General features: G+C 48.2%; 5 protein-coding genes across 5 annotated transcripts; 2 read left to right on the top strand and 3 right to left on the bottom strand.

Annotated features, from left to right (window-relative positions):
* Positions 1–484: 484 nt before the first annotated feature.
* N7474_010133 (bifunctional terpene synthase/polyprenyl synthetase family protein) lies at positions 485–3194 on the bottom strand (the record flags this gene model as incomplete). The annotated part of the gene is made up of 9 exons (XM_057201543.1): positions 485–805; positions 854–999; positions 1059–1160; positions 1220–1383; positions 1435–1589; positions 1642–2461; positions 2521–2780; positions 2839–2861; positions 2918–3194. The coding sequence occupies 9 exons, from the start codon at positions 3192–3194 to the stop codon at positions 485–487; spliced, it is 2268 nt and encodes a 755-aa protein (XP_057049530.1).
* Positions 3195–5160: 1966 nt separating this feature from the next.
* On the top strand, positions 5161–7135 carry N7474_010134 (cytochrome P450; the record flags this gene model as incomplete). Its single annotated transcript, XM_057201544.1, has 7 exons — positions 5161–5419; positions 5520–5651; positions 5711–5981; positions 6040–6105; positions 6153–6581; positions 6640–6885; positions 6970–7135. 7 exons carry the CDS (start codon positions 5161–5163, stop codon positions 7133–7135), a joined length of 1569 nt encoding a protein of 522 aa, XP_057049531.1.
* Positions 7136–9067: 1932 nt separating this feature from the next.
* Positions 9068–9652, bottom strand: N7474_010135 (ankyrin repeat domain-containing protein; the record flags this gene model as incomplete). The annotated part of the gene is made up of 1 exon (XM_057201545.1): positions 9068–9652. The coding sequence occupies one exon, from the start codon at positions 9650–9652 to the stop codon at positions 9068–9070; it is 585 nt and encodes a 194-aa protein (XP_057049532.1).
* A 1617-nt stretch (positions 9653–11269) lies between these two features.
* On the bottom strand, positions 11270–11506 carry N7474_010136 (uncharacterized protein; the record flags this gene model as incomplete). The annotated part of the gene is made up of 1 exon (XM_057201546.1): positions 11270–11506. The coding sequence occupies one exon, from the start codon at positions 11504–11506 to the stop codon at positions 11270–11272; it is 237 nt and encodes a 78-aa protein (XP_057049533.1).
* A 5272-nt stretch (positions 11507–16778) lies between these two features.
* On the top strand, positions 16779–18403 carry N7474_010137 (uncharacterized protein; the record flags this gene model as incomplete). The annotated part of the gene is made up of 5 exons (XM_057201547.1): positions 16779–16922; positions 16980–17241; positions 17293–17484; positions 17536–17930; positions 17981–18403. 5 exons carry the CDS (start codon positions 16779–16781, stop codon positions 18401–18403), a joined length of 1416 nt encoding a protein of 471 aa, XP_057049534.1.
* Between the last annotated feature and the right edge of the window lie 1136 nt (positions 18404–19539).

A 19539-nucleotide genomic window follows, 5' to 3' on the forward strand; every position in this document is an offset into this window, starting at 1 on the left:
ACGACCGGAGATAGTTCCTATGTCCTATGTCCGCCAGGGTTCTGCATACTGCATATCTGTCCCGTGTCGTTAGCGTAGATCTATTTCAATCTCGCTCTCGTATATGCAGGAGGACGGAATTTAGAACGCGTATTGGGCTGTACTAACAAGGGTTAGGACATGGAGATCAGGGTTTACCTGCAGGGCAGGAGTAAGTGCTTATCCACTAGTTTAGTGCTTTAATCAATACGGCTCATAGCGGACTAGATGGCAGGGTTGATTTCCTAACCGAACCTTAAACTTGTCCAATCAGGTCGTCAACTGTCCGACCCCCTTTTCACCCTGGCCTCATCCTCGTATCTCGTGGAGAGAGTCAATGCATAATAGGTGGATCTATTCAAATCACTAACCAACGGCAAACTAGCTCAGAGGGGCACTACCAATTTATTGTGCAAAAACATCCGAGAACAGACGAAAACGCAGAAAACAAAAGTAGCCTTGCCGCCTAATTCTTCCGCAGCATCTCAAGAATCAGTCTCAGCTGGAAGTTCTCAACCCCAAACTTGGCCTCTAGGTCTGAAATGCTCTTCTCCACTTTGTCTTGTAATAGGTCTAACGCGTCTACTGTAAATTGTAGACTTCCGCTCTTTTTCATCAGCTCCAGGATGGTCTGCTTGTGGGCCAAACTGGCCTTGTTGTTGACCAGTCGCTGAGTCCAGATATTGCGGACGACAGAGTTTGATGGCGCGGAAAGCATGAGATGGATGAGGGGAAGCGAGAACTTGCCCTCGTCCAAGTCCTCACAGAATCCTTTTTGTTTGGTGTACTGGAGGGGTTAATCGTTTTGATAACAACAACAGGGACTCTGGCATACCTCTGGAGAAGTCAAGTTTTGGTAATCATCTCGAGTCTGAAAGTACCGTCCAAACTGATTCAGAAGACTGATAATATCGGCCTTGACTGGGTTGGTTGAGTAGAGTGACATTAGGCGACCGAAGAGTCTGAACAGACCCCCAGTTTCTGTTGCATTTGTTATTTTCATGCGGTAAAATAATTTTGCCCTCAATATCTCCACTTACTGTGCTCTACCATGCGGAAGTATTCATTGACAGACGGACAGATAACGTTGTTTGTCCAGTACAGATCCAAACTCTGACCGACGTAGAGGTTCTTCAGTTCCTCTGCCAGATAAGAACAGGTCAGTCTTGTTCCTACAATTACCAGAGGTATGACGACTGACCAGTAAAAATTAGGATACTTTCTGCGTCCCCAAACTTCTGTACCTCTTCCAGAGCACGAATGATCTGGTAGTTGGCCGCATTCACAGTCTGGCCAGCTCCGAAGATCGTATGTGTTGACGACTTTCCGCGCCGGAGATTCGAGCCATCCTCCAAGTCGTCTAGCCTGTTATCTCTCAGTTATATGCTTTGACGAGGCACAAGGTTAAATTCTTACATCAACGAAGTGTTATGAAGCATGTTGGTCACCAATTTGATTCTGTCAAGCTTCGTGGCAGGGACACGGCACCAAACATTCAAAGCGTCGATCGCTTGCTCTCTGATTCCCTTTGATGGGAGACAGCTGATATAGTCATATGGCGCTTGGATCACCTATACGGTTTTTGTTAGCGGGCTTCCTTTTCAACTGGATGTCGGCACTAGCCTTTGTTTCAATCTCTGGATCTTTCCAAGGGGCAACGTCGTCATTCAATTCGAATTCGCCAATCGAGGGATATTTTTCTCCCTCATGCAGCTTCAGGCCGTTGATAGCTTTGTATTCCTTTCGGGCAAAAACGTTGACGATGTCTGTGTCGACCTCCATGCTGAATGGATTTTTCAGGCCTGTGGAACCATTGGAGACCGGGGCATGAGCGGCACCATTACCATTCATGCTTCCATTGGTAACTGGAGCATGGACAGTGTCGTTACCATTCAGGTTTCCATTGGCGACAGTCTTTTCCGCGCCATTGTGCACCCCGTTTCCGGTGGCTGTGCTCACCCCATTCGCCTTGGGAGGGTTTTTGTATATCTTGGGAATACCATCCTTCATCCAATCAAGCTGACGCTCGTTGTACGAAGACCACCGATGGTATCTGGGGCAGTCGATACTCCAAACTAGGTTTCCGCTCAGGCTGTACAGCAGAGCTTCCAGATACCGCTTCGTATCCAGGGACACGTCTTCTCGTGCCTTGGTGTCCTCGACAATCTTGCGAAAATCGACAATGGTCACTTTGATCTTTTCCCGGCAGACCTCTTTGGCCTCTTCCTCGGAGATTTTACGCTCCTCCATGAGAACGCCAATGATATTGGCCACGTAGTCTCTGCCCATGGCTACTGCAGTCTCGTATTCCTTCTGCCAGGAGTAGAGGTCATTTGTGAGACCCAGATTCAAATATGCAGTGTTGGCCAGATCGTGGCACATGTCAAGTTCCTCTTCGGGAATGCTAATGCCCATCCCAAAGGTAACCATGCCATACCAGAACCTGCGAAACGTTAGCCGGAATGCCATGGTTCTCCTAATCTTCAGTGGGAAAGTACCTACATCGTGCCAATGTCGATCATTCTGTACTCAATATACTCCTTCTCCGTCTTGAAGTGGGTAGTGTGCTGGCGACCCGACCCTAGCTCTGCGAATTTTGCCCACGCTTGCAGTGTGGTAATTGCATGCTGCTTATGGATTTTCATCATCTCATTTGCGATGTGGGCTTGAATCGCGCGTTTTCCGGAGGCAGACCCTTCAATACGTCCGGTACTGGCTGCTTCTTCAAAGGCAGCCTTCAAATCGTCATTATGCAGATCTCCCTGTGGTACGCTTCTCGTGAGTTCAATCCGCCCAAATACTTTCCACGGCTGGACTCACGTAATCTGCCACATCGGTGACGTCTGCAAAAATCTTCAGCAAAAAGAACCAAATCTAACAGGATATTGCAGGTACTGACCATCATGTAGAAAAGCGAGCTCGTTGGCATACCCCAACACACCGAGTCGCTCGGGCAAGCACTCCGGGACGGTGATGGCCATGAAGTTCCATCGTGGCCCCAAACCGCCCTTGTAGAACCCTAGCGGGCCAACCCAATCTCGCCAGTCCTCTTGACATCTCAATGTTTCAATCTCCTCCAGCTCGGGACTCTCGTGGCATCTCAGCGGGATCCCGTCACAGAGACCGTGGGTTTTGTACGTGGTGGGATCAACCACCGTAGAGTACTTGAATTCCATGTTCAGAGACGGCAAAGGAGATTAGGAAATAGAACAAGACCAGGCAAAGCTGCAGCAGTACGATGTATCTCACAGTCAAAGGGGAGGGGGTGACATCCGATAACATGTCTGGCCATGAAGCATCCAGTAGAACCCCGTCCTTAAGTATCTCACCCGATGGATTGTAAGCAAATCCTCGTATTTTGGGGCTAGACTAGAGTCTTGGGCATCCCCTCTTGTCCCATCCTGCACCAGGGCGTTCAGTTATCTCTTCGGTAAACCCGCTTGCAAGGCATCCGCGTCCGACTCTCTCTTCCACGTGGGTCTTCGGGCTCGCTGCGGCATTCCTGCCATCTGGAATTCTAACGATATTCGGAATATGTACAAGTCTCAATAAGGAAGGTGCCATTCGGAAGCCGTCGAATGTTCTTTTCGTCGAGCCGGTGAGACCACTCGCATACGAAAGGGAACTGGTTCGAGTGCGTTTCATGGAGCCTGTTTCATGACACGAAGGAGTAAAGTCAATTTAATTCGAGCCAAGACTCGAGCGGAGTACTATCTTGCACTACTATCCTGACCGGACTTCAACAAAGTTCGACGGAGTCACCATTATCACAAGAACATCCCTACTGGTCAGCCTAAGCGGACAACATTTAGGTTCGAATTCCTTTTGTGGAACGGAGATTCCCGTAATCTAATCTGGGTTGGAGCGTGAGATTATAGTTCAGTCCCGTGGGAGCTTTTATTCACTGCATCTTTTTGTGGGTGAATATTACGGCTAACACACAGACTTGGCCTATGATGTTCCTGCAGATACGGTCACATCAGATGTCGGTGTTCTAATAACTTAGAACTTCACGCGACGGACTCCCCGATCCCTTGTGGGGAATATATGATTGACTACTTCATGATGCGGATGTAGTTAGACTGGGAACAACCCATTGACCATGGAACTACGACTTAGGGCTTATTGAGGCGTTCCCCTGCAGAATCCTGAAACGGTTAGCCTCGGGGTCCAAGCGTTCTCGTGCAAGTGTACAGAGTTCAGCCTAATGTCTTATCTCTTTGAGAGACAACCATCCTGCGACGTGGCTGACTCTGGCCGCTGGTGAGTGTTGGATATGGCCAGAACTGCGCCATTCTGTCGGTCGACGGATAAATTCTCCGGTTACAAGTCCTAGCGGAAGCCATCAGATGCAACCGTCAAGTCGTTTAACGAGGGCGAGACTCCCCGATCCTCGCGCGCCGAGGAAGTGCGTGCCATGTGTTACGCATCTAGTAGACACCAGCGGGGCAATTGAACGCCGTCCCCACTCAGACCCCACAGGGTAGGCGGATACTAACGCCTCGTTGAGGAGTATACGATCTCAGGACGACATAGTAGCATCAACCGCGATGGCGTGATAGCATATTTAGTCCAGATATTCTCGTATATGGCAAATGCGCCCTCCAACTTTAAACACTAAATACGAGAATTTAATATAAGTCCATGCATGCATGCTACGCAAACACCCTAGTGAGGATATCGAGCATCCGCGCCAACCGTCCAACCTCGCCAGTTTGATTGGAATAGAAGACATTTTGTACCAAACCAGGCAATTGGACCGTTTCATCCCCTTAGCTCAAGGCGCAGAGCTAACATTCTTGAGCAGGATCTTCACGTATCGAAGATCGTCCCTCCCTGACACCGGCCAGCCAAGCCCTGCGCAGGTCGAGATGCGCAAGCCAATCCTGTCGATGCGTTCCTTTTCATCTCAGTCTGACTGCATATTCGTGACCTTGAAGGGCTCCAGTCTTACCCCTCTCCACGTATCCCGGTGAATCCGTCTTGGAAGACAGGGAAGGATATCGGAATGATACCCGGCCATTGGCAGCACGACCGATATCAAAAAGGTTGTGTGTCATCTTTCCTTTCAACCAAAGTATTCTCCTCTCCTAGAGATTCCTCACAATTGGCTTCGCTCATAGAGGAAAGCATACGGCAAACATGAAGGTCTTGGACAACGACGATGTCTTGTTCGCGGGCGAATACGCTTTGTTGAAACAATATGGCATCTACGGTGCCATCGCGGTGGGTTTTGTCCTCTACGGTGCTTCGCTGGCCATTTACCGTCTGTACTTTCACCCTTTGGCCAGATTTCCGGGGCCCAAGATCGCTGCTGCCACTCGGTGGTATGAATTCTACTACGATGTGATCAAGAGGGGGAAGTACGTCTACAAAATCGAGGAGATGCACCGGAAGTATGGTAAAGTACCCCTTTTTCTGCTACGCTACCGGGATTATATCTCCGTACGCGAACATATACGAGAGAACCCAAACTGACTCGGGATGCCTCATCATATCAGGCCCAATCATCCGCATCAACCCACATGAGATAGTCATCAACGACCCGGAATTCTACAACAGCGTCTACGTTGCCGGCAACACACGCCGTACGGCCATCTGGCCTCGCTACCGAACCGGCATTGGATTCGACGGTACGTTGCCCTGGCTTTGGCTTTGGCATTGAAAGACCCGTCCTTCTAACTCGATCCAGGCTCCCACACCATGACTGAGAACCACGACCTGCACCGCCGCCGCCGCAAGCCCTTTGAGCCCTTCTTCTCCCGCATGGGCATTGACAAGATGGAGCCCATGATCATCGAGGAAGCCAAGCTCCTCAATGACCGTTTGGTCGAGCTGAAGGGATCCGGCAACGTCGTCCGACTCGACCATGTGTTCTCCGCCTTCGCCGGGGATGTGATCGGACGGATCTGCTGTGAAAGCCCGCCCGACATGATGAACCACCCTGAGTTCGGCAAAGAGTGGTAAGTGGACTCGGCGGCCAGAGTAAACGTGCCCAGCATTGACGACCCGGGGAAACAGGCACAACTTGATCGAGAACATTGTGAGACAGCTCCTCTTGTTCATGCATATCCCGCAACTGGTTACGTGCGTGACCCTCTACTACAGCCAAGGGCATACACTAACGGCCATAGCCTGGCATCAATGATCCCCACTGGGTTCCTCCTGCGTGTGTACCCAGGTGCTGCCGGATTCAACCTGTTTCGCCAGCTGGCTACCAAGCACATCATCGACGCCAAGCAGGACAACTTCAGCAAAGAGAAAGTCGAGAAGAACTCAAAGAGCTCCGTCTTCCGCTACATCATCACAAGCGAGATTCCCGAGTCTGAGTGCAGCACGGAGCGCCTCAGTCGCGAGGCCATGGTGCTCTTCGGGGCCGGCACCGCCACCACCGCTCGCACGATGGGCTTCATGTGCTACTACATTCTCACCAATCCGCATATGCGGGAGCGTCTGGGCGAGGAGCTCAAGGACATAATGGCGGTTTACCCGCACAACTTGCCCACTTGGCAGGAGCTGGAACGGTTGCCGTACCTCCAGGCAATGATCAAGGAGGGCCTCCGGTAAGTCTAGCTAGACTGTACAGGTGACCGAGAAGTTCCTGCTGAGATGATGTGCTAGTCTGAGCTACGGTGTCATGCGCCGTCTTCCCCGGATCTCGCCGGATGACCCAATTGTCTACAAGCAGTGGATGATTCCCGCCGGCACCCCGGTAGGGATGGCCGCATACAGCCTGCACACCGATCCGGAAGTCTACCCGGAGCCGTTCAAATTCATTCCAGAGCGTTGGCTGGGCAATTACGACCCCAAGATGAACAGGAACTGGGTTCCTTTCACCAGAGGATCCCGGAACTGCTTGGGCATGAAGTAAGAGACACTTCCTTTCCTCCAGCATCTCATTATAAGATAATGTTGGATATTACGTGAATATCAGGCTGACAGAAATAACAGTCTTGCTTACGCCGAAATGTACTGGGCCATGGCGGTGATGTTTAGGCCGAACGCACCCCGGTTCGAGTTATACGAAACGGACGAGTCGGATATCTCGCAGTCTGTGGATTTCCTGATGCCTCTTCCCAAGTTAGACAGCCGTGGAACAAGGGTTACAATCCACTAAGGTTGATACACGGAAGGAAACATGGTAAGTGAAAGGGATCGAAGTGGTGGACGTGGAACGGCCGCGTCTTGAAAGAAGCGAGGAAGGCTTGACTGTTGCAATAGTGATACAGATTGAAGGAATTATCAGTGCGTGGGGAGGGCGGCATACGAATATATATATGTTGAACATGAACAGATTGAAACATACGGCAGATTGTACTTCCTGCGTTCTACGTAATCATTCCGAAGAAACGATGAGCAGTCCTGCAGCCGTGATCTGTTGATACAAGACCGTTTGATCGAATGCCAAGTCGGGACCGAACAGGCTCACTCAAACTATTGCATTCCCCCTTTTGGCAAGTCGATGGCCGACAACAGCTCCCCAGATTACAAATCGCTCTACCTGCGGCAGAGGAAAGACACAAACAGGCCGAAGAGCAACAGAAGAATAAGCAAAAACATTGCGGCGGCCAACGGTATCGATGGGCCAAGAAAAGGAACTGGTGGCAGTGAACAGAGCAAAGCAAGAGGAACAGAAGCACACAATAATCAAGCGCCTGGTCAATCAAGTCTCAGAAGGGGTAGCAGACTAAGCTAGCCCTGTCCAAAAGGGACGCCCTCCAAAAAAAATTCTTTTTAATAAAAATTTCCTGGGAAACCTGTTGTCTTTGCGCACCCTCATTCCTTCAGCGCTCTCTTGTCTTTTCTTAGTGACCGCTTTTACTTGGTCGCCTCCTCTTTGTCGATCGGAGAGGTTACATTGAAGCCTGATAAGGAGATCGGAGGACCACTGGAAACAGCCGGGTGCAAGAAATTGGGGCACACGAGGTCAACGGGGCTGCTAAAAGGAAAGGGGACCTTTTTTTTTTGATAAGCCAGGAAATTCCAAAAAATTAAGTCAATAACTTATCGACATTCATTTTGGGCGGGGTAGGGTTAAATCTGCCTCCCTGCCTCCCGGTCATGGTCCTTACATCCCACCAACCCTTTCGGTCACGCTAGCAACGAAAACCTTGCAGATCTCAATTTCACTATGTAGCCTAGAAACCTCTGACACTATTTTGTACTGACCTATACTACGATAGGAGACCCCAAAGACTAACTCGTCAGCCTTAGACATACATTCCCTTAACGAGACTCTCTTAATTGAACTTCTCTGAGAGTTTTTCGCTTGATTCCGCAGCCCCTTCTAGATGTCTAGAGCTTATTAGCTCTCTACCTACCGTGAAAAGTACGTGTGTGATAGAAGTAAGGTTCTTAATCTAGAGTATGACGGTTAGTAGTTAAAAAATACATTGTTCTACCACGAACTAACCTCGCGCCTATTCAAAGAAAAACTATCTAGCTATTATAACTCCTCGTGCCTAATAATAGCTAGTCCTTAGACTACAGTATACGTGCTTTAGCCAACTACTTTTTCTAGATCGCTCTACGAAACTCCCTTATTAGATCCTTATATTTAATAGTTAGATGAATGCGGCTTATAATTGCTTTATCAAACTAAATTTCAATTCGTTTTGAGGAATAGGACGCCTTAGTAGTATTCTAGCTTTCGAAGGAAGATCGTTATAAGGCGATTGTAGGTGCTATAGTAAGAGGTACGCTACTCTATAAATCTGAAGCTCCGCAGACGTATGATACCAATATCCTCGCTAGACAGGTGCCTTCAGGGGCATGGAGAAGGCTTCCTGGAACCTCTTGCCGTTGTCTGCGTGACGGATGATGAACACAAATGCTACACCTCTCCATACGCGGGTTACAATGCCATTGTCGAGCGACTACCAGAGATCCAGCTCAGAGTGTTATATAAAGCCCTTTTTCTACCTGTCAAGATGAGCTTCTGCCGGCTCATCCACATTGTCTTCACCACCTCGAATCAACCCATCATACCATGATCTGTATAACACCCTCATGCTAAAAAGCTTCCAGCGTCTGACGAGCTAATATTCAATTACACGCCCGCTACGTTCAGAAGCATCATCATCGTCTTAACAGCGACGGAGAATGGGGACTGGCCCGCTGCACAGATGTTCAGTTCAATCCCTGGCACTGCAAGAAGCCGCCGTAGAACCACGGTGTCTAATCTTTTCACGACATGGTGTAGAGATGTGGAGGGTGTCTGGAATCTGCCGCACCCCCCGATGGAATTGATGTCAATGCTCCTCTCATTCAGGAGCCTCTCGGTTATCCCATCGCATGACATATAAGTTGACAACCAAAGCGTTGTGTTGCCATCTTGGTCTTTCCAATTCACGCTGGCATGAGGATGCTTCAGAAGCAAATCAACCACCTCCAAACGTTGGTTCCAAACGGCGAGATGCAGCGGCGTATAGCCGTTCCGATCATGGGCCTCCAAATCGAGACTTTTTTGTCTCAAAAGCCGCTTGACCGCGTCTGCTGACCCGTGGGATACTGCTTGGTGAAGTGGCAGCTCATCACGATCAATACTGTGGGGTTCAAAAGAGGATTCATAATCATGGTTGTGCAAAAGATTCTTTTCATGGAGTATCTGTTGGCACGACATGCCCAAGCCCATGGCGAGTGGCCAAAGTCATCCTTAGCACAGGGCTCACTGCCGTGGGATAGCAACAATTGCACGATCCATATTCTGCCCCCCCAAACCGCCAGGTGGAGCGCTGTCTGGCCTCGTCTATGCCTGAGGTCCACTCTGGAGGTGGGGCGCTTCAACACACTCACCACAGTCGGGCAAGTCCCGTATTTGACGGCGTACCACAAAGCACTTTCCTGTGCTTGATTCTGGACGTTGATGTCTAATTTTGGACATTCCAACAAGACCTTAAGCACAGAAACGGATGAGTATTTCAAGGCCCTCATCAACCGAGTTTGCCCACGGAAGAAGGCATTGACATTGGCGTTGTAATGAAGCAAAGTTGATCACCAGACATAATGCATCTTTTATATCATGAAACAATATGAATGGATTGGTCTGGACCTCTTTCTCCGGCCGGTAGAACTCTCGCCAAAAGCTTTGGTTCATGAGAGTCGTGAACCTGCGGTCGACTCTTGAGTCCAAGGATACTGATGAATAATCATATGCTAATCCAACAATGGTTAGCGCATGAAACCTTTCAGCCAATGGTTTATGTGGGAGTGGAAGACCGCCTCGCCGATTGGTGCAGTTCTAGAACGGGCTCCACCATGTTTATCCTAAAGCGGAGGAATTACATGAGGTCATTAGCACCAGTCAAATCGACACGCCTGACCATATGGTTCGTCTGCACGACGACTAAAATCCATGTTTTGTCTGATACTGATCTACGGTCTCGGGAATCTAGATCTGGCCATCTAAGCTACCTTGGAATATTTAATGGGGGAAATGCCATTGTAGCTGTATCTTAAAAACAACATCTCGATGACATATAATATCTACTAAATCAGGATGAGGCTTAGTACGATCCTTCTTGCAAATGTGGCCAGCGCTTTCGCATCCCCGCTGGCAGAGAGGCAGAACTCCATTACGTGTTCCAATGGAAAGCAGACGCCGAAGTGTTGCCAGCTTCTGTTTCCTATCAACATATTAAGGAGCACCGTTGATATTGGAGTCGGATGTGTACCCTGTATGCAATCTCGTTACGCTTCTGTATCAAGCTCTATCTTTTGGCGACGCTGACTGGCTCCATAGTGGGCAGCTCGTGCAAGGGCCAAACCCTATGCTGCGATACTGAAAATGTAGGCCGCGAAAGCTGTGTCAGGAAAGAGAAAAGCTAACATAACTAGTTCTTGATTGAGATCCTGAACGTTTGCTCTGAACCTAGTGGAGGAGGTGGCGGTAGTACTGGCGGTAGTGGTGGTGGTTGACAGTTGACCTTGGACCACAATTGCCCGACAAGTGGCACAAGAAATTGCTGATTTGTTTATGTTTCCCAAGGGGCATCAAGAAAAAAGAGAGGCCAATCAAATAAACTCTAAAAAGCTCAGCATAGGATGGAAGTTTGATTACCGCAATTTACAGGTGTATTATCTGAGGTACCCACTGATTCCAACCTAATCCGACAAAACTTCTTAACGCCGTAACACCTAACACCCACCTTGCTCTTTCTATATTATAGTCCTTCACAGATAGGGATTGCCTTCTTCACATTCTGGACCCAGCCAGGAATATCCTGTACGAAACGACGGGCAATGCCCTTTTTTATTCCCTTACCGATGAAGAATCTGGATCTTGATCTTTGTGGACCTGTTCGAGATCAAGACCATCTTCGAGCGTCACATCACACGCTTGTCGGAATGCAGCTTTGAGATTGTCATCAGTGACATTTGACTGTTGCCATTCAACGTACTCTTTGACAGCTACGTCCCTGGGTCCAGGAATTTCCAGTTGGCCCAGAACTGTCGGGTCATCTGCCTTTTTGGCGGCGGGAATCTCCATTCCAGTGGCGGAAGACTAGGAGGGCAGGACATTGATGTTGATAGGAGGGTACGTTACACCCTGCGCAAGGGTATGACCTCCCTTACGCTTGTCTTTCTCAAGTCTCTGTTGCTCTTCCATGTATAATTCTTCGCAGACCGCTTCGGGCACGTCTTTGTGCGATTCTAAAACGCCACCCTTTTCCACGAAAGTCACTAGGCGCCTCATATGGTGTGTTTTGAGTGGATAGTGCCTTTTTCCCATTGGGTCCAGCCAACAGTAGGGGCCTAGGTGGCACGAAGACAAATCGCATCGCATCAAATTATAGACGCTACGCCAGACTATCCTCTGGCCAGAAGTCTCCTGTTCAGCATCTAGCTGTGCGTCTCGCTCATCGAGCATCCTTCTCGTTACAGAGGATTTACCTCGTTTATCCCCTTTCCGTCCAGCGGTCGGAGAGTCTTGGTCGTCCTTATAGTTGAAACAAATACTCAACCTCAGTTCCTTGCCTTGGCAGAACAGATTCGACCACTTCTGGAGCTGTTTATCGATGACAGTCCAATTAATATCAGTCTTTTCGAACCGTTTGGTCAGGTCACGCTGCGAACGATCGTTCACAGACACGACTATCGCTGTGTCATCAGCCCTCACCCTTCGGTTGCGAGAGACCTTACATCGAAGGACTTCCTGCACTTTGTTCTCCAGAAATAGCCGCCAATGTGCGCTTGGGGCTAGAACGAGGTCTTCCTCCGTGTCCTTTGATACAACCCGGTTATTTTTAACTCGCCACTCGATGAGGTAGTGGATACACGCCGGAGGGCATTCGTCGTAAACTCTATCTTCTTCCCACTCAGACAACTGAAGTAGCTTGAGAGTATTTACTTGGGATTGGCTTGCGGTCTCATTGCCATTCTCAGCCACATAGGAAGGGGAGGGACTGTAAATGGATCGCGTGTCGTAGGGGCTGCTAAAGAATCCCGGGGTCGGAGCGTACTGGGAGTTCTGCTCCTATGGGTCGAGCTCATCGGGCTGAGAGATGTAATCGACATGATGCGGGCTTTGAGTCATCCCTAGATCCAGTCTCAACCCTTGAGAGGCTCATGTTAGCTTATGTGGGGATACTAGCTTTTGACACACACTAGTAACGAATGAAAATGGCAAACGGTAAGATAATCCATGGAAATGAAGACGCCCGATCTCCTACCAAAGTTAGTTTAACTGTTCTAAACACCGCCACGGCCTTCTAGTGAGTAAAATAACGAGTGTGGTGTTTATAAAACGAGTGTGGACGAAGGCTGCGTGCGTGGTGAAGGAGGGGAGGTAGGCAGCGATCTCACCAGATCGCTAGGCTTTCTACTCTCTTTTGGACCGTTTGCAGAGAAGATTCCACGAGGTTCCTTAAGAGGTTTACTGTATTATAACGATGACTCATTTATTACCGTTCATGCAAGACGATACAATTTGACAGGGTTTTTTGGGGAACTAACTGTATTTAGACTAGCGTGTTTCAATATAGGGTTCGGGAGACAATCTGCGAGTGTATACGGGGGAATCTGTTTTCGAATATAGCAGTACAGTACTGAGCCAGAAAAAAAAAAAAGAAAACGGAAAAATCTGGCTTGATGTATTGTGTGAAATACTGTCCGGGCTAATGACGCTGTAGATCAGAGATGTCACAGAGAAAGAGCAAAATCCGTAGGGTCCCAGTTCATAGGGCGGCAGAAAGAAAGTAGAATACCCCAGCTTGGAATAATCTGACAATTATCAATATCAATCTAGGTATTCTCCTGCCTCCTCTCATTGTCTGTTGAACAACGCATGGGATGACTCACAACGCTTGGGACAACAAAGTTGAAATTTTTCATTTCTAGTGCCCTATTGAAAAGGCTCACGCAAGGCGGCTGCTGCTATCTCTAGTGAGACGAAATTGGCCACTTTCAATAACTCCCAGATGCAAATTTAAACATAGGTGACGAAAGAATCTCACAAATTGGTCAGCCAACGCAGCCGCATTTGTTAAACACGATTGTAGCCAATTTCATCTAAGAACTCCGGTATTATATACGCTCTTCTGTTCAACATTGATTGCAAAATTTGTTCATGTTTGACTACATCCCCTCTGTTCTAGATGCAGTTTGCATCACAAAACCTATCCAAGTTCACCTGGTTATGGCCGTGTTGTATACTGCTCTTCTGTTCAACACGGGTCGGATCTATATGAAGATTGTGGAGTTAGGACCAATTACGTGCCTAGCCAAGTTAACTAAGCCCGACCCTGATTGGCTGCTCAAGATTTTCTGTTCACCATTGATTATGTTCACTAGCTTGTCGATAATGAGGGTCATTTCATTTCCTTTGTAGGGCAGCGACCTCTACTAAAAAAGAAAGGACAGCTGTTCATGTCTCTATAGATATCTATTAAACTAGCGTTAAAGACGTTTGTGTTCAACATGCTGGGCCTGTGACGTTTCAAGCGCACAGTCGATTTGCCTGACGGAAAGGACCCAATTCTGTAAATCAGAAACGAACTAGATTACTTAACATGTGTCTGGCTTAGCCCACTGTTGAACTTCAACAAATGGCACAATAATTGCTATATTTCACTCTGAGCGCAGAATACGGTTTAATAACACGCATAAATGGTTGAAAAGAGAAAAGGGCCGCGTTGAACGCCGCTAACAAAGGCAAACAGCATAGCAGTGTTGATAGTTTGCCGTTGAACTGCAGGGACGCACTCACTACGGTGCAGGCGAACACAGCCACACTCATGGGATCAGATTGCAGTTGCAGCACGTATAGCTAATGTTCAACGGCAGGGTGGACCTAACGCTCCACGCAAGTGAACTGGGCCAGGTTCGTCTGATCCAACCGCAATTGCGGTACTGAGGGTCACGGGTGAACGGCAGGATAGATCCAACACGCCGCGCAGATGAACTCGGCCAGACCCGTGTGATCCAACTGCAGTATTGTAGAACAGACATCCAGTGTTGAACGGCAGGGATGAATCTTATATGGTAGAGGTGAACTCGGACAGTCTCCGTGTGATCCAAATGTAGCGTTTCAGTGCTGACAGTCGCCGTTGAATGGCAGGGATGGCTCAAGGACGCCACCGAGGTGACTTTGTCAGACTCTATGATCCAAATTGTACTGTAGCTAACATGACACAATTTTTTGAATCGATGGTGTCTAGATTCGCGTGACGTTAACCGTAGCTGCGTCATGGTGCTCAAATTTTGTAGCAAATTGGGGTATGGGGTACATCATTTGTGTTGGCCGTGTTCACTCCAATTTGACACTAACTGCAGCTAACATGATCTGCTCTAGGGATTCTGTCCAGATTCGCGTGAATGCAATCCCATACATACTAGGGCGGTCGACTCATGGAATGTCCCATTTCCTGCCACGGTCAGCTCCTCGGCTTCGAGAATACACCGGATGGCTGCATATTTTCGACCACAGCAAGCCCCGTTCTCGCAGCAGGAAAGATGAGCCATGAGGCGGACCGCGTCGACATGACTCTCAAAAGCATCTGCATTTTGTTAACATCAAGCTCTTCTGAGAACTACTATGCATAATACAGGTCTTCTGTTTAAGATAGGCTGCAAGTTCTGTTCAATTTTGACTGTATCTACTCCGTTGCCGATGTGGTTGACATTCAGAGATCTAGCCAAGTTTAACCTGTGCGCTCTCCTCGTAGACTGAAGTTATTCTGTTCATCATTTGCTGTGGAAGCAGTGCCGCTGTAGTTTATCTCACGAATTTGAGAATGACGAAGGAATGCAATGGCTCTTATAACATGTTAAACAATATACAATGCCCGACTAGTTGGGGCTAGCACAGTGGTGAGGATACAATCTATCTCTCTTTATGGAAACGTATCACTACAGTACAGTCCCTGTAGTGTCCAAGCCGTCGAATCACTTAAATCTAACCATACATTGAATTGACTCGCTCATTTCAAGCTGCAAATTCTAGCAGGGAGCCATGTGGAAATTTCGTGCCCCCCATAATATATATAGTCAACACTTTAGCAAGATGCTGAGACCTGCCCTATGTGTGGTTCTAGCTTTATCAGGTATTATGGGATTACTAAGCCTATACTGTCTGTTTTGCCCTCCTTGAAACTATGGATCTCAGCGTTTGTATAGCATGGTCCGCTGACCGAAATCATAGCTTTACTATATATTTATCAGTCTATACCCCTCGCACAGACTACACCACCCCAGCCAACTATTGGCAAAGTTTCAATGATATATGGCGGCCGCACGATTTACGACATGGCGCTAGCATCACACGAAGAACATAGCCGCCGGCACAATTATCCAATGTTCATCCTTCGCGATCCAATCATTGACGGGATATGGAACAAACCTCTTATCATTCTATCCACCATACTTCGGGAATTGGAGAAGCCGCTATATCAGCGACTACAGTGGCTTTTGTGAGTTCGCAAGCCTGGGTATGATACATTGACCCTGAACTAATGTATTTAAATATTTACCTAGTTGGTTTGACAGTGACACAGTTCTTATGAATGTGAACCTGCCTCTAGAAACTTTCATCCCTCCTTCGAATCTCCCAAATTTTCATATCTTACTCTCGAAGGATATGAATGGATTAAATAATGGAAACTTTTTTATTCGTGTGCACCCATGGTCCGTTGAGCTCCTCAATTCAGTGATTGCATACCCCTTCCTGAACCCAGGTGTTGATCTCTTTTGGAGAGACCAATCTGCCTTGATGAACATTCTCGATGAAAGTGACTATTTTGCCCGATCTACTGTGTATTGTCCGTCGCGATGGTTCAATCCATACAGGAGATCTGAGAACGGGGAGTTACCAATGACTGAACCCTTACCCGATGATATGCTAGTACATCCTGGAGACCTCCTTGTTCACTTCCCGGGGACGGTAGACTCCGCTTCTAGCCCCTACCATACCCATAGGAGTACTAATGGGACAATAGCCGGCCACCACGGATCCTCTTGTTTAAGGTTCAAACTACGATGGCAGTGTGGCTTATCATAGTGGTTTTAAACTTCCGCGTGGCTTTTGGTCTGCGCTAATAAGAATGATAAGGAAGGCGCCCCCGATCTAGGAAGGTGGAAGATTAGCTAAGACATTGGGTTTCCGTAAATTAAGGCAAATGTTAAAGGCTCCCAAGGAACAATGAGTTGTGCATATAGTCCCGGTTTCTGGGGCCTGAGCTATCTCGCTTGACTATATAACGAGGGACGCGTCTCCAATCTTCAACTCTTCACGGCTTTCTACAGTCATTTAAAGTAAAACTAACATGGCGGAGATAGAGAAGCAGAATGTGAACCCTGACCTTAGTCAAGTCAACACTAGGCAAGCTGGGGAGGTCGAGGTGTGTCGAGGAACGGTACACGATGCTGTGTTTGGAGACCTTAACAATGACGGTCCCAATTATCGCAACGTACGTCTTCGCCCTAAGTCACCTTGTTGAAGAGACTATCTAACTTTCTTTCCTCAGGTTGGTTGGATCGGCACTGTGGTGATTATGATGAAAACACAAATTGGCCTAGGTATGCTTTCGATCCCTTCCATCTTCCATACGTTGGGCATGATTCCGGGCGTAATCTCCCTCCTTTTCATACTTTTCATAACTGGATGGGCGAATTGGGCTGTTGGTGTCTTTAAGTTGAACCACCCTTCGGTATATTGCATCGATGATGCCGGGGCCTTGATGTTCGGTAAGATTGGTCGGGAGGCATGGGCTGTGGCCTTCTGTATCTGTGAGTTACCTCAATGAGCTAAAACAACCGAACAGCTGACTGATGAAGCAGTCTGGACATTGATTGCTGGATCGGGTATGCTCGCGGTCTCGATTAGTTTGAACGCTGTCTCAACTCATGGTGCCTGCACTGCCGTTTTCACGGCGGTCGCACTTGCCATTGGATTCAGCTGTGCCAGCATTCAGACACTAGGTAGAATAGTCTGGCTGGCTTGGGTGGGCATCGTTTGTATACTCATTTCCAGTGAGTACAACTCTACCACATCTCACTCCTACGTGCTAACAACAACACTAGTCTTTACTGTCACTATCTCCGTTGGTGTTCAAGGCCGGCCTTCGGCTGCCCCAATCAATGATGCTATTTGGGTCTCCGACTTCCAGATGTTCAACAATCCCTCATTCGCTAACGCTATCGCCGCGGTGTCTACGCTCTTGTTCGCTAATGGAGCCACGCCGGCGTATTTCTCTATCGTCTCAGAGATGCGTGATCCCCAGCACTACACACGAGCAGTCCTTGTATCCCAGTTTCTCATGGGCTCTCTCTACGTCACGATTGGCGTTGTTATGTACTACTTCTGTGGATCCTACGTTTCCTCGCCGGCACTTGGATCTGCAGGGCCTCTTGTGAAGAAGGCTGCCTATGGCTTTGCACTTCCGGGATTGATAGCCACCACAACCATAATGATACATGTAAGTCATCTGTTTGGTATATTCGAAACAGTTTTGACTGATATGCATAGCTTCCGGCAAAGTTCATCTTCATCCGACTCCTCCGAAACACACATCATCTCAATCAAAATACCTTTAGGCACTGGATAACTTGGTTTGCCTGCACTGGTGGCATTTCACTGATAGGATACATTGTGGCCGAAGCTATCCCTATCTTTGACGATTTGCTATCCTTGATTGGGGCTTTTCTAGGACCAGTCATGGCATTGCAGCCCACGGGTTGTATGTGGCTATATGATAATTGGAGCAAGCGAAAAGCGGAACGTAAGCCGCTCTGGATGCTGCACGCCAGCTGGGCCATTTTCGTTGTTGCATTCGGCTGCTTCCTCACAGTTGCTGGAACCTATGGATCTCTCGTAGGCATAATCGCCTCGTATAAAACGATAGGTGGTACCGCTGCGTGGACATGTGCTGATAATTCAAACTCCGTTTAATTATGAGTACACACGACAGCACGGAATGAAGTCAAATGTGGTGTGTACTATACTATTGTATATAACTCTGCAACTTTCTGTAATCCTTCGGCTCGCTATGGCAATTTTATCGGATAAGAGATTAGTAGAACACAACCTTCTGTCACTTGGATGTGGAACTGATATCCAAGTCGGCGGATATGCCGCAGCCTAGTTAGCAACATAGGACTCGATCCCTTCTTCCTTTCCATGGCAAATAGTGGCAGGTGTTGTTGTCAAGGAACCCCATGATCCTAGGACATTCTCTTTTTGTCTCTCTCTCCCCAATTTCGCTACCTTCGTTATCAGCACAGAAATCCATCCCTTCTGCCTTCCTCTTGGCGATTAACACAAAGGTTGCACGAGGCTAGGTCTATTCTCGGACTGAATGTGCTCATTATGCTGGAATTAGCCTGAGACCAAGGATTCCCTTTTGCTGGGATCCATTGTCCTCAAGTAACTACTCCTCATCGTGACGATCAGCGGACATGTCGAATAGCACAAGAACAAAAGCTCGATAAGAACTGTGGCAGAGCGCCGAGTTCGAAGAAGGCCGGTTGTCTGTATGGATTTTAGGGATCTCAGACTCGGGCGTCTTGCACCTAGAGATAGCACGATATATATATAGTGGCGGGTCTATACTTTAGGATGTCAGACGCCTCATTCCCGGAAGCCGTACGAGCCGATAAGTCTATCAAGAGTTAGGCGCACGCCTCCTAAATAATACGAGCAATGGAAATGTTTGTTAGATACTATTCAGCACTACGGGATGAAAATATCCTGTAGGGAGCATCAACGCAGCGCAACACCTAAAGGTCCACTCCGTGCTCCACCACATGTATAGGAGATTGTCACCAATGAAAAGTACGCGTAATACCCAACTCGGGTATATTCCGCTGACTCAGCGCATTTACATGTGTCAAGCCGCAATTACATCACCACAAGGCTGACTCTGAATAGCCCAGTCGGTCCATGGGCCGATGATCACCAGCACTCGGGATCGGAACAAAAGTGCGTTCTTCCCGAGAGCTAAACCTGGATTCTGGCTCATCCAGCCTGTCCGGGAATTCATAATCCGTCTATAAGCTGCTGACTAAGCGGCTCTGCTCATCCCATCT

Source organism: Penicillium riverlandense, assembly GCF_028828495.1.
Source record: "Penicillium riverlandense strain IBT 135883 chromosome Unknown utg000008l_segment0_segment0, whole genome shotgun sequence".
Taxonomy (NCBI): Eukaryota; Fungi; Ascomycota; class Eurotiomycetes; order Eurotiales; family Aspergillaceae; genus Penicillium; species Penicillium riverlandense.